The following is a 15,766-nucleotide window of genomic DNA, read 5'->3' as shown; positions in this document are numbered from 1 at the left end:
TCAGACAATAATTCCAAGCTACAAACAATCAAAATACCAAATACTTTTAATTTGTTTTATATTTCAGGTGAATTCCCATAAGTCGGTCTATTTCAAGAGACATTGTGATTTGAATGGGACAATAACATTACTCAATTTGTTCTCATAAATATTTATTTACATTCATAATTTTATCTAAGTTCTCTAGATCATTGGTGTGTTAATTTTACATTAAATTTTTTTTTGTAAGTAATTATCTGAGGAATTAAGAATTGCTCTTGCCCCTCTCTCCTTTCAATTATGCTTTTATTTGCTATTTGCCTGCGCTTACTGCTCCATCTCTGCCCTTCTTCCAAACTGGAAAAACAAAAAAATATATATATATTCATTAAAGATTAAAAAAAAAAAATATTTAGATAATGACAATTTTATTAAACAACCTTCAAACTAATCCTTGTTTAATTAGATGTGTTAAATTAATGTAAACTTTTTTTGTAGTTTCCTAAACCCTAGTTTACAGTCTAAATCAGTATAAACTAATGAGTTTGACTTGTACCAATTATCACCTATTATTATTAGTTGTGAAATAATAAATAATAACAAAAAATGTATTGGATCTATTGGGCTTAAAGAAATAATAAACGATTAGCTGTGTACTTTTTTTGTATTGGGTTTAATTGTATTGAAATTGTATGTTGTTAATTTATATTTTATGGTTTGAATAACAAAAGTTGAAAAAAAAAAAAAGTGAAAATATATGTGGGAAATGGGAGACCCGCAAGTCAGCCGGTACCTGCACAGGTGGGTATGGGTGGTGCCTTTCCCTACCCGTTCAAAAATTTACTCGTCAACCTGTTCCCGTTTGACACATTACATGTTGTTACCTTGCATGTACCTGCCCTGCTCGCATGTTTGGTAGGTTTAAATGTACGTCTCATAGTTGCCTGGTTGTATATACAATGGTTGCGAAAAAAATCCTCTCCTAACTTGGATAAAGAGTTGGTAAGAATTTAGCTTGTCTAATAACAAAAAGGTGATTAGTGTCTTCAACAGTGTTTTAAAACCCGACCCGTCCTGATCGATTAAACCAGTTCAACCAAGACTCATCAATTTTCCTATTCACCCAAAACCATAGAAATTTGGATGATGATCGAAGAACAATTAAAGATAGGGATGTTGGGGCTTTTGAAGAGGAAGGGTCAATGAGTGTAATAGTGACAACGGAAATGATTTTTAGTAAGTGAATCAACCGAAAATATTAAAAAAAAAAAAAATTGCGGAAATAGTCGGCATTTGCCAGCGATTGGCGAGGTGAACAAAGGTAGGGTGAGATAGGTTTTGGTCAGGAGGTTAAGGGAAGTATTTTCGAGGTGATAAGGAGGGTTGTCGACGCCGACTGTGGTAAGATTTGACCTGGGTTGTCGACGTCAACGATTGTGAGATCTAACCGAAATCGGTCAATTTTGACCAAATATTGGGTAGGTTTTCTAGGGAATAGGCTCAAGGGATGATTGAAATTGCATTTGGTGTGTCACTATCGCCAACCAGTTGATCGCCGATTTGTGTCTGCGGTGTGTTTGCTAAATTTCAAACTTTAGAGACGTCACAAAAGTTTTAGGGGTGTATTGCTAAATTTTAAACTTTTTGACACTCGGTTTGACCGGCCATTCAAATCGGTCAACCCAAGACCCGGAAACTTTTTCGGGTTTCACCCTGGGTTGGTTATTAAAAGATTGGTCTTGAATAATTAAACTCACCTTCAAACTTTAGATTGAGCCAGGCTTTATATCTCAAAAATACGTTTCAACTAGTTTTTTTATGACAATGCACAAGTGATACTTCCAAATAAAAAATTACAACATAAACTTGTAGAACAATTAATACTTAGGACCAAAAAATACTACTCTCTAAGGTAAAATGTTGTTATTTCAGCAATCCCCTGCTCTGACAACTTGAAAGAAGAGGCAATGCCACCACTAGGAGGGCAGCGGGTGGAACAAACGTCTCAAAGCTCATCCTGAAAACATATACACGGATTTGTTAAACGAGCATATCAATTTCTCAATTCAAAAGTGAGTATGTTGATTGTCATTTCCAAGTTTTCATGATGTAAACAAACTACATGGCAGATACAAGGATCGGAACAAATCTGTCCATGCTGTATGGGAAGATAAAAAGTCGGTTTTTCAAGTAAAAAATGGGAGCCACTATAGAACAGATGTCACAACTCTTTAGCATTCAAATGACAAGAGTAAAGCAGAAATGAGGCTTACATGATAATCGTCCAGGTAATCGCGGGGATGCTGCAAAAGAAATAATCCGTTTTAGAAACTACATTTCTTCGAACAGAACAAAAAATTAAAGATCCTGCACATAGTGTTCAATGTTAAAGAATTTTTTGGTATTATAAGGCACAAACCCTTCTGTATTTGTCTCTGTAGCGATCCCTGCGTCGATCATAACCTCTCTCTCTTCTCCTTCTTTCACCTTCCTCTCTTGCTCTTTGAGCTTCCTGCACATTTCAGGGGCTCAAATGACTTGGAATCAACAAAAACAAAGTTTACAACTGAATGTGAATAGTTCGGTAAAATGAGATTATGTCTGCATAATCACCTCTTCCTCTCTTGCTTTTCTGATTTTTTCTGCTTCTTCAAAAGCCTCTTTTTCAATCTGAAAGATCAAAATAGAAGTTAGGAACAGTTACTTAACAATCTTCCATTGGAAAAAAGCGAAAGAGTGGGACACACCTCCCGATTGTGGAATACTTCCTCTACCACTTGTTTTGCATACTCCGGTTCATCACAGATCAAAATATTGTCAAAAACTGAACCAGCCTTGACCTGCACTCAACCATATAGCCGAGTCACTCATCTGAGTAGAATTAAATTTTATTGCAACATAAAAATAAAGACATTCTCAGATTAGGATATTGGTATTCATATCCAACATTCGTACCTGCCAAACTTCAATGCCAACATACTTAATAGGCTTAAGCACATAAAGATCGGGATCATCTTCAAACTCTACACAAGAAAAAAGAAGATTTAAACATTTTGTTGAAAAATTTTCTTGAACAGTTAAAAAGCAGACAGTATAAGTAGTACCTGGATTATCAATATAAGGAACCTTCCATTTCCCTTTGTAATTTGGGTTCTTGATTCTCTGATGTGTCCCAAAAAAGTTGAATTGATTAGAAATTAGAGAAAAGTATCAGGCTTCAATCTTTTGATGCACTTATAAAAGTAAAATTGACATACCTTGGGCTTCCATGGCCCTTTGTATGCTGGATTTGGTATCTTTGGTGCTTTCCATATACCATCCTCGTCTTCATCCCAAGTATCAGGCTGATCAAGGAAAAGGAAACAAGAGTTAATTGATTTTCTTTCACTTGTGACTCTCATTCACACACATGGCTTTGTTGATATTGTTGTTTCATAACCATTTTACAAACCTCCGTAGCCTTTGGGTCTGGTATCTCTTTTGGAATTGAATCATATCCCTGTAAGACCAAATTATAGACGAATGAGAGAGTAATTTATGCATTGCAATTACAAATCAAACGAATGATTAGTAAGTATATAAAAATTTAATACCTCAGGTTTAACGGCATTAGGATCATCAATATATTCTCTATCATCCCAATCCTTAGGCTGTGAAACATGGTAAACAATTACGTTGGACTCAGTAATTAAAAAAAAAAAAACAGGTGAAACTTAATCCAATGAGAAAGTCACAAGCAAGAATGAGCAACTAACACTAAAATATAATTACAGATCTATTGAAATAATCTATGCTTGATATGAACGGAGTTTTGAGCTTGAGGAAACCTTTTTAGCCTTGACATCTCTGATTTTCCGTGGAGGAAGAATATCCCAGTCTGTATACATGCTTCCAGAATCCCTTTCTCGATTGTCAATGAGAATGCTATAAGAGGCATCAGGCCTAAGAATAAATGTGTAGAAATGTGTTAACTTGTCAGTTTCACATTCCAACTCCTTCTTGATGGGGTAATTCTGGCCCTGGTAGGAGAGGATGACATGCAGATGCTTCTTTTGTGTGCCGCATATATCCGGTCCAAACATAAAACTACACGAACAAAATTTGTCAGCAGGAATTCCTTACTGTGATAAAGATCTATAAGAACTCAATTGATTAGGTGGAGAAATAGAAAAAAGCTTAAATTAAAACAACATAGAAACTAACTGAAAGCTTTAGAATAATGGAAAAGCTTTCTGTGTTTGTTTGCTATCTCTTCATGTAGGGTAGTTTAAAACATCTATATAATGAAGACTGTGAATCACCATATCAATATATCATCCATTCATTTTGTATTCTCTCTATTCAGTAGCTCTAAGCAGGCCAACTGACACCTATAATGCATATGGTCAAATTCAGAGGACTGCATATGATCACTGTCTCAAGCTCTCATTACACGACACTCTTCACTGAGGTCAAAGAAAAGCCCTTTTCCTCAACACTATTACTACAGAAATATAGCAAATGATAATCTTGTCTCCGGTCATTTTCATCAATTGAGATCATAATGGTGATATGCTTAAAGACAATTATTTAAATTAACAAATGGGTGCTACACAAACTTAAAGCACTGAGGAGTTGATCATATAAAATATGCATAAAGAAATGCTACCTGTACGGGGTGTCTCCACCAAATTTCTTTTGATTGACATATCCAGAAAGAAGCTTTATGTAACCGCCACCACATTCAATCTCTTGTTCAAATCTTATAGAATACTGGACAACCAGTGTTCTGTTTTTGTTGGAGAACTCTGGTATCTTTGCGGATATGGCATAGTGTCTTGCATCAGTGTGAGTCTGAATGCCTACAACATTATAAAGATCCTTAGAAACTTAATAATTGTACTGAAAGTGGGATTTAATATGATAATGAAATGAGTAGAGGAAGCTATTCTAGGTCCATTAGATACAATCCCCAATAGTTCCCCTGCATCCCATTCAGAACTCCCACTTGGTGACAAGAAGGGTGCATAGGACATTTTCAGGTCTTTGTTTTCTAGCTCTTTTCTGTATCAGTTCAAGTCACTAACTATTTTGAACAAAATAACAGCGAGCAACTTATTTCCTTGTATAACTTTTACACTTAACACCCTTATTTGCTCAAGAAATCTATGCACATTACAAACCACTAAAATAGACAAAAAGCTCACATTTCTCCTTCATACCAATGGTGATGTCATTTAACAAACTAGAAGCATATTGAATATATGCAATATATGTGCAAATTTCAGTGGAAATGATGATGTCACGGAGGGAAAGACGGGATAAGTGGTGGGAGTACCACCATGTGCTGTAGAAATGGTGGCAGGCTTGTTAGTGGTGGGGCATGTTTAATTCACAATGGAGTGTGGTATTAGGAAAGAAGTAGCACCAGTTAACATTTCAAAATTGCAGAATTAGTGCAACTACAAATCCAGAGTGATCATTAGGATGGCGACTTTAGCAGCAGGATGTAGACAAAATAGATAAGATCAGGTATTACATGGTGATGGCAGCTGTACGATGCTGGTGACAGTGCTAAGGAGGTGATAAGGATAGCGACATCATTGTCGACAATCCTGGTGTTTATAATCTAAGCGGGTTTGAACCCTGAAAGCAAATAAGACGACAGCAAAGATAGCCTTGATGAATGTTGAAAATTTGGATAAATTGAAACACAAATATACTCGGTGAAGTTCTGATTACTATCCTTTCTTTCAATAACAAACCAGTTACCATTTTTAAGAAGCAGGAAAATGAAGAAACTCAGCAATAACTTCTCCAAAACCACAACATTTTAACAGGTAGACAGCTATGTATTTAATCAAAACAACACTGGGTATTATGGAAGCTAATCAACAACAAATCATTGAGAATTATGTACCTTTATCATCCGGATCTCCATTCCACTTTCCAGCTGTATGTTTAAAAGTTCCAGCTTTTCCTTCAGCTCTTTTCCAGTCGGACTTAACCCACCGCGATTGCCATCCATCTATTTCCGATATCAAAACACAAACCAAAGTTGTTAACTAAAGCAACAAAAGCTCCGAAGTTAACAAATGAAAGTATATTTCAGTGCACTAAACTATTACAAGAACATCAGTTTCCAGCTTTCCATTCAGAAATATCAAACAAATATTAAAATAAATAAATAAATAAAAAAAGGAGGAAGTTATCATGATGGTGACGTGAAATAGACTGGTAGTTTAATATAATCAGAGTTGACTAGTTGACTTAGATTTTTTTATTTTTCTTTTTTCATTTTCTCAGTTTCTTCCTCTACTTCAATTTGACAAAATCAAGGCACAACGTAAAAAAAAAACATATTCATTTAACTTTCATTCATTTTCCTATTGTTTCTCAGCAGCCAAACAGAGTTTCAAGGCACCAAAGAGAAAAAGGAAAAAAAAAAAAAGTTGATTTCAGCATAGCTCAACAAAAAGCACTAAACATTCACTTTCCTACTGATTCTCAGCAGCCACATAGAGGCTTTCGAGGTGGAAAAATAATTGCAGGAGAGTCAAGAAAAAAGATTAAGCATTTCATTTTATTCACTTTCCTGCTGTTTCTCAGCAGCGAAAAAGAGTTACAAGGCCAAAACAAAAAAAACAAAAAAAAAAAGAAGTTGATTGCGGTTTAATTCAAGCAAAAGGGTACCCAAAAATCAATTTTTTACTTCAAATTTGACACTTTTTATTTCTCTCACATTTTCTCCGGAACCAAACACCGAAACACCACCATTTCTTTTTTTTTTTAACAGAACAAACTGTCTGTTAAAACAGAAGTTTTCTTACAGTTAGTGACGTGGCTAAATAAGCGAAAAATGAAATAAAAAATAATTTATTTAAAATTAGAAAGAAAACAAATAGAAAGGTACAAGCATGTGAAGCCATGAATTGAGAGAAAATTACCGTCAAAAACGTCTTCGAATAATTTCAGAAAAAGAAAAATGAATGAGAAAGGAAAGTACAAGCAGCTTAAGCGCTAAAACATGCTCCGCCATTTGTGTTTGTGCCACTGGGAGGGCTCTTGCTTATGGAGTGAGAGGTTGCTGGTTAGCCTAGTATAGAAATCTGATTGACTTGTGCCTTGTTTTTGCGCTTAATACATTTTGTACCATTTTGGAAATTTTCAAATTTAGTGGGTTGTCTTGGGGTCCCTTTAGTTTTTGATTCATCAGGTAGACCCCGGATTCATAATAGAATTTAATCCTTCCTTCACTGACCCAAACTCGTCAATTATGGTTTTTGTACCATTATGGTTTGCACCCGTAAAGTCTAGGTTCAAGTCTCCTCATAGGATATTAATGGTCATGGAGTTGCAAAAGGGACAAATGACCCAATTTTTAAAATTAATTTAAAATGGTAGGGCCATATTTTGTAATAAATGAGACCTTTTGAGGATGATAGCCAATCAGGAATCAGCAAGACGTTGCACTGTCCAATTGTTTTTGTTTCCACACGCTCTTTGTTCTTCCTCATTTATTTTAGATGTTTACATTATCAATTCTCAAATCGATTTAATTGCTTTTGCAAATATATGCCGTCAAGAATCATTTTATTAAGGGTTATGTCACCTAGACCGCCTGAAAGATTCAAAAATACGCCAACCCGACAAACTTCCAATATAGCCACTTAGACCCCCTACCGTTTGTTTGCGTTAAAAGTGATGGAAGACCAGGTTTTACCGCTGATTTACATATTTACCCATAGACTTATTGGGACTTTACCCTTATACCCTTGACTTTTTTTAATGACCACATTAATTCCTATAATCCTTTATTAATTATATTTAAATATATATTTGCAAAAAAATTAAGAATATATTAAATTTAGTATTTAAATAATATTTGCAAAAATTAAGAATATTAAATTTGGGATTTTTAAATGTAAAAAAATATTTGTAGAATTTAAATATAATTTAATTACTTATAATTCATATTTATATGTTGTAAGATAATAAAAATAAATTGCTAGGCCTAGTGGTTTAAACTTTCAGGGGGTCCAAGTTAACCTCATTAAAGTTGATGAGAAAGGATGGAAAGAGGAGTTCATTTGATTTGAGAATACTTTTAATAACAAATATTGTTTGGAATAATGTTTCTTTTGTAAATGTACTCAAATTTACTTTTTGAAAATTGCTTTTAGTTTTTTTTTTTTTTTTTTTTTGAAAAGACTTAATTAAGTACTTATATTTTATTTTTGATGTATTAGAGGGTAAAAGTAGAACTAAATTGATCAAATTAAAAATAATAACATGTTTTAATCCTCTTGTATTAAGGCATCAAGCTAATAACATTTTTATCACGTTGTGACTATATAGTGCTTTGGGTGTAGGGTATTCAAAGATCTCAAAAATTAATTGAGGTATGTGTAAGCTGATGGATTAAAATAATCCATTTTTCTTATATCAAGCACCAATTAACAAGAGTATGGATAAAAAAATACAAGCCTCACTTTAAATATTATTATCATACCATTTTCTCAAAATGTAAACTATGAATATATTAAATATATATATATATATAATATATAATATATATATATATATATATATATATCTATTATATTATATAATATATATATCAATTTTAAAAAATACAACTATGTAAATGACTAGAAAACTTATTTGTTGCTAGTGAAGTTTTGTTTTGAAAATATAAAAAGTATTTTTTAAATTTTCATGACTCAAAAAACAAACAAAAAGTGAAAAGAAAAACATAATATTATTTACCCATCAAACAAAAAATAGAAGAAAAACATAAAAAGTTTTGTTTTATTGTGAAAATTCCTAAAGTTTGATTCACATGATTGACTTGGAGGTCAATGTACCCAAAATTTCCACCCAAAAATTAATAATAGAAATATGAAATCAATTTTCTAGTCAACCTTCAAGTCAAGCTTTTAATTTATCCAAATTAATTATATTTCTTTTTTTTTTGTAAGAATTGCTTTTGACTAAATATGCGTTCCCACCAGTAATTTCATCAATCCTTGAAATAACATCATGATTGAAATTTCATTCAATATGATCTTATTCGGAATATTGGAAGCCATGTGTTAAAAAGTTAATTGTGTCAAGATTGAAATTTCGTCGAAGGAGAAGGGTATTTAGGTAATTCTGAAAGTAAAGACTGGACTCAAGAGTTGACTAGAGTTTTTCTTTGAAATTTCCAAGTCTTCTCCCCAAACCCAAGTCTACGGCCGAATAATGAAAAGGACAATTCACATTCTGTTAAATTAAATTAATTAAATTGAAATTGAATTTAAGAAGTGAGGCACACACCAATAAAACTAATTTCTTCATCCAATCAATTCCCTTTGTGACATGGCACCTCAAAATTTGATTGGATAAAATTAGATTGAATTTGTCATCAAACTCTTAAGTTGATTAAATAATTAGAAGTGTCAAATGGGTTTTAGGCTTCCTTTATTCGACCATCTTATTAAATTATAATTTATCAGAGTAATGCTTATTACATATCAAAACTTAAGTAATATTAGGTCATAACCAGTGTTTTAAAACCCAACCTGGGGTGAAACCCAGCAAAGTTTTCGGGTCTCAGGTTAATGGTCAAACCGGTTGACAAAAACTTTTAAATTCATTCAAATACGCCCCTAAAAATTACATGTAAGTCCCATGTGTTTGAACTTTATCAAACGCACCCCAAATACAAATCGACCGGCTACTGATTGGCGGCGACGGCACCACATATGCAACCCTAATAGTCCATTGAGCTCATTTCCATTAAAATCCACCCAATATCTAGCCGTTCGATTTCGACCAGATCTCACCGACGCCGGCGTTGGCATTCCAGGCCAGATCTCATCCACGCCGGCGTCGACAACACTCCCCTATTCCTCCCGACCAAAACCCAACTCACCCCACCCCCATTAGCCTCGCCAATCGCCGACAAAATTCCATTGTTGCCGCTACCATATTTATTCGATTTTCGGTCGATTTACTCACCAGAAATCAACGCCATCACACCATTACATTCAGCGGCACTTAGTCTTCAAAAGCCCCAACCTTCTGGCCGTTGATTGTTCGCCGATCATCCTCCCAAATCTTAGGGTTTTGGGGTGAATCGGAAAAGTTAAACCCGGCCCGTTGAAGCCTTTGGGTCCCGGTTCAACAGGCGGGGCCGGGCCGGGTTTTAAAACACTGGTCATAACTCAATCTCACAATCTCTGACATGACCGTTTGTAATTGGTCAGCTCGCAAATAGGTCTCGTCTGTTTGCTATGGGTCCAGCCTATTCATTTGTGAACTAACTAATTGTGAGTTGTCACGTCAGGGGTTATAAGAAAAGGTTGTGAACCTAGTAAAAACTTTTTTAACTTGGGAAGGTTAGTGAAAGAGGAAGAAAATAAGGTTAATTAGGGAATATTGTTATGTATATAATTTATTTTAATTTGCGGCTCACAACTCCCAACATGACAGCTTGTAATTGGTTAGCTCGCAAATGGGTCCTATCTATTGTTGTGGGCCCGTCTATCCATTTGCGCAGTAACCAATTACGAGCTATCACGTCAAGAGTTGTGAGAGAAGGTTGTGAACCTATTATTATTGTAAAAACTTTGTTAACTTGGGAAGGTTAGTGAAAGAGGAAGAAAATAAGGCTAATTAGGGAAAATTATTATGTATATAATTTATTTTAAAAAATTATTTAATTAGGGGCTTAGAAAGAAATGTTTTATTTTATTTTTTTTATGTATCCGAGGTATCCAGGCTCACATTGCCTAATCTTTAAGGTCACAAAACAACTTATAACCCAATGAACCAAGACAATTGCATAAATATGGTAAGTACCTCACATGCTACTCGAACACAAAACTTTTTAGATATAACTAACCCAAGTGGCGTAGAAATTTTTTTAATAGAGCTCAAATAACATGACTTGTTAAAAAAAATATATAAAAGAATTTTCTAGTAATAATTTACTGAAAATGTTGTAATTATAAGCATAAACCAAGTCAAATTATAAGTTATAATAAAGGAATTTTTGAAACTTTTAGCACTTTAAGTAAGCTCGCAAAACGTTTATAAGAGAAGCTCAAATTAGCTCATTTGAAATTCAATAAACGCTTTTGAGATGCAACTAAACAACGTAAAAAAGTTTCAAAAAATGTTTATGGTTTTAGATAAACTTTGTCGGCCAAAAAAAAAAAAATATATATATATATATATTTTAAAAAAAATTAAACATTAAAAGTGTTGGTTTTAGAAAATAGAATGTTTATTGTTTTTTTTTTTTACCCGGTGAACTAATTGGATTGGTACGAGCAGAACAAATAGGGTGCAATTACAAAAAAATGGTTCTAAAATTGAAAAACAAACACCTAAGGTAATTACAATTAAGTCCATTCAAATATAAGATTTAAAAAAAAAAAAAAGAATCTCATAAAATGGCTCAAATTTTGGAACTATTGTGTAATCCTGTGTATTGTATTTCACAACGAAATTTTTTTTTTATAATCAGTTTGGGCCTTTTGGGCTTTGACATTGTAAATTTGTAAGCCTGTTCAAATGTAATTTAAAATTTCAATTTACTCTTAAATTTTTTTTTCTAAAAAGATACTAAATTAATATTTAACAATTTATTCTAAAAAATAATAAATATTATTATATTCATTTCTTATTTTTTAAATTTTATTTTTATAAATAGTTTATACACTTTTATATATACTATTTCACTGTTTAGTATATCTTTATTGAACTTCATGATAAAAATTATTTATCTTTCATTTTTAGGTATAAATTCTATTTTTGTCCACACGTAGTATTTTCTAATTTATTATAAAGTTTCAAAACCACTCAAATTATTAGTTATTATATATTTTTTTTAAATTTAACTAAAAACATATATTATAATTTATAAATACATTTCCACTCTAATATTAAGTTTTAATACATTTAAAAACTCTCAAAATAATTATATTCAAACATCATACACACAAAGGCTTTTTCATAGATCAAGATCAAGGTTGTAATTGAGGCTAAAGAAATAAAGAAAGAGAGAAGTATTGAGAGCATCGCATGTCAAGCACATCTATAAACAAAGAGAATCAGACGGTGGAGATTAAGCCTAAAGGTGGGCTAGGAATTAATTTAAAGGGGGTAAATTCAAAATAATACAATATAAAATACGGAAAAAACAGATGAATGAGGTGAAATCTAGGAACACTTGTACAAATACAAGTGGTTAAGCAAAAAATAAAACAAAATTAATGAACACCAAAAAGAGAGAGAAATTACAGCAGCTCAAAAACCACAAAAAATAGATTGACATTGTTGGTGTCAAAATCTGACGTTGTTTAAGAGACGAGTGTCTTGGTCGCTTATATAGTCTAAAACACCCCTACCACTCAAAGACGCATTTTCAAGACAAAAAGATCGCCCCCTGAGGACGTTGTTGGTGCCAAAGTTTCCCATCAGTTAGGAGACAGGAGGCTTGATCACTTATATATCCCAAGGATACTCTCATCACCCAGAGACACCTTTTTAGGATAAAAACGTGTGGGCCCTATGGTCTAAAGTGCACAATATCTTTGGAAACTTACCTACCATGTGTCTGGATCCGACATACATCAACTTAAAACCTCTATCTAGTTATGATAAATAAAGAAAAAAAAGTATCTTAAAAATCTTTTGTAATAGACACCCAAAGAGCAATACAAATCAATTCAATTTATCATATAAAACCGTACAGATCTCAAGGTTTAAAGTGAGCAATATCTTTGGGAACCCACCTACCACATGTTTGGATCTAGCATACATCAATAAACATCAACTCAAAACCTTCATCCAGTTATGATAAATAAAGATTTGGATAATACCTTTGAGAACCTACCTATCACATGTCTAAATCCGACATACATCAACAAAGGTAAACTCAAAACCTCTATTCAGTTATGATAAATAAAGAAAAAAGAGGTATCTTAGGAATCTCTTGTAACAGACACCCAAAGAGCGGTACAAAACAATTCAATTTATCAGACAGCCACATTTGAGTACCTACCCTCATCATAAAAACCAGAGAAATTTGTTTTAAGACTAATCTTCAAGACTAGAGCGAATTTACGGGTTACGGCATTTCAAATAATTTCACTTGTTATATACATTGACACATTAGAATTTCAGTCACCATGAATCGAAAACCGACACTCTTTACATCACTTTAGAGCTCTACAACGATACAAAATCCAATTTCCCACTCCCTCAAAGGTTCTTAAAGTCCTTTCACACGCTAAAGTCTTGCTTCAAGTGATTGCAAAAGTCTTTGTTTTGTAAAATCTTTTTACGCAAATAAGTATTTTATTTTCTTCTAGGAATTAAGTTGGATGTCTATTTCCATAGACAAAGGAAGGAATTAAAAAATCAATGACATTTTAATTTTTTTTTTTAACTTTTGAGTAAAAAAAAAAAAAAAAAAGAAGGGACCATTTATTGCTTTACTAACTTGCAATTATATTTTTCCTCTAGCTTAGGGCTGTTATTTTAGAGAGTTATAAAGACTATTGAAATCTCAAATTTATGAAATAAAGCAATTAAATTTCTATGAAAAGGACAAATATTAATTAATTCTCTTATTAAATAAACTTGTGAAAATTTTCAAATACGAACATTTTATATTATTTTTTTGGGAAATTTGAAATCATCGCAAAATATTCCTCATCACTAATACTATTAAATTATTTTCATAGTTTCAAGGCATTATGGTCATTTCAAAATTAACCAAACATAAGTAAATTTAATCCACCCTAATTAAAATTAACCAAACACTAGTTACTCTTAACCCGTTGTTGTTAACTAAACTTAATAATATTTTAATTAAATTAAAATTCACTAGTTCAAAGAAAAAACTTTTCTGTCTTTCAATAAAAGTGAGGGCAAAATGGTATTTTTACAAAAAATTAAAACTCAACGTTATAGAAGGTATGACGGAGAACTTTTGTACGAGAGAATGACTATTTAAATTTATCCAATGGTTACTATATTATTAATCATGTTTGCCTCAAAGACTACTCTTTTTACTATGAAAAGTTATAGGTCTCTTTTAAAAAAAAAAAAAAAAAAACACAACGAGTGTGTACCGAAGAGGTAACTATTATGAATATCGCTAGATACTAATACAAACTAATCTCTACAAGTTGATGTGATATTCTTACATATTCGAGATATAACTTCTTTATTTATTTAATTTATCTTTAATTTAAAATTATTTAATTATCTTAAAACTCGTCAAATTTTATGAGAGATGTACAAAATATTTAAATACAAATTATTATGAGGTTCGGATATATATAGTCAACTCAATAATCATAATTTCCCAAAATGTATAGGTTTTATTTAAAATACAACCATAAAATTCAATAACTTACTAATTATACGTTTCATAAAATAATAAATACGATATTACTAATATATAGCTTTAGACTTTGCTAGACTCCATAGTTTAGATCAAGTCTAACATTTAACGATATAGTTTGATAGTCTAATTAAAACATGATAGACCATGCTAGACTATCAAGTCTAGCATATTACGAGTATTTTTGTTTTTGTTATTTTTTATTAAGAATAATTAGGTGAAGGGAATTTCTTTAATTATTATTGTTATAGCATTAACAATGTTTGACTCAAATATTACTTTTTGATTATAGAAAAGTAAAGTAAGGTATTATAACTATCTCTAGGTGACCGAGTAGTTTGATAGAGACTCTTCAGTGTGTTACTCAAGATATCCTAAATTCAAGTCCTTCATTGGTTGCTAATAGGGATAGTCACTGGAGCTCTTATCTGGCTGGTAGTGCCAAAATCTTGAGGGATTAGTTGAGATGCGTATAAGCTGACCCAAACCCAGTCATAAAAAAAAAAAAATAAAAAAAAAACTCTTACCTGACCTGTAGTTTCAAGATCTCGAAGGATTAATTGATGTGTGTATAAGTTGACTCAAACACCCTAGCCATAAAAAATAAAATAAAAATGCAAGGCTTATACAAACGGAAAAAAACCTTAACCCACCACACGGTCCACACCGAACCCAAAAGCCCTATTGGTTATACAATAATACTACACTCAAAAATCATTCTCACTAACTTTTTCTCACAAACGCGACGTATCAACTCGTAATATGTCTCATCTCAACAATGAGTCTCGCATGACCAAATGTGAACTGACAAATTATGAACTACCACATCAGTGCTTGTGAGAGAAAGTTATGAGAAATGTTTGTCAACTTATCTTTATTCTTGTTTATATTTTGGGCAATTCCATAGGTTTTACCCGACAGCATTTATAATAAAATCGGTCCTAACTTATCTTTTTGAACCATTAATTAATGTTTGATATATTTGTTGTGATTATCTTTGGATTTATGTATGATTTTTATCTTCTCATCAACAATGATGGTGAAATTGTAATTTAAAATTAGAAAAAATAATAATTGATAATAATTTTCGCAGTCAAGTTTTATAGAATCGGATGTTGTAGCATCTTGATCATCAAAATTTTTGTCATATTTGATCCTAATTCGGCATTAGAAGTCTTATATGATATATTTTTTTATATCAATAAATCTATTTTCTCTATTTGTATAATAATAAATAAAATATTTAAGTTAAGACAAAGAGGTATATATTCACTACTAGCCTTTTGGGCAAAACAAAGATTCCACATTTGATTATTATATGCTCAATGTTCCTTAATTGCCGTTTAATTAGAATTCTATAATTAATTTAATAAATTATCATATCCAGATCAAAGACCATTG

At 32.1% G+C, this 15,766-nt stretch overlaps 1 protein-coding gene across 1 annotated transcript; it reads right to left on the bottom strand.

Annotated features, from left to right (window-relative positions):
• Positions 1-1,718: 1,718 nt before the first annotated feature.
• Positions 1,719-6,997, bottom strand: LOC116107182 (calreticulin-3-like). The gene is given in 15 exon segments (XM_031393482.1): positions 1,719-1,996; positions 2,253-2,282; positions 2,399-2,491; positions 2,593-2,649; positions 2,727-2,819; positions 2,935-3,002; positions 3,084-3,141; positions 3,237-3,323; positions 3,431-3,478; positions 3,573-3,629; positions 3,807-4,065; positions 4,628-4,820; positions 5,879-5,986; positions 6,906-6,925; positions 6,927-6,997. Coding segments are annotated over 15 exon segments (1,254 nt in total). The 3' UTR covers positions 1,719-1,984.
• Positions 6,998-15,766: the final 8,769 nt, after the last annotated feature.

Source organism: Pistacia vera, unplaced genomic scaffold (genome assembly GCF_008641045.1).
Source record: "Pistacia vera cultivar Batoury unplaced genomic scaffold, PisVer_v2 Contig529, whole genome shotgun sequence".
Classification (NCBI taxonomy): Eukaryota; Viridiplantae; Streptophyta; class Magnoliopsida; order Sapindales; family Anacardiaceae; genus Pistacia; species Pistacia vera.
Note: the sequence above shows the minus strand (reverse complement) of the source record. Positions and strands in the feature narration are given on the sequence as shown.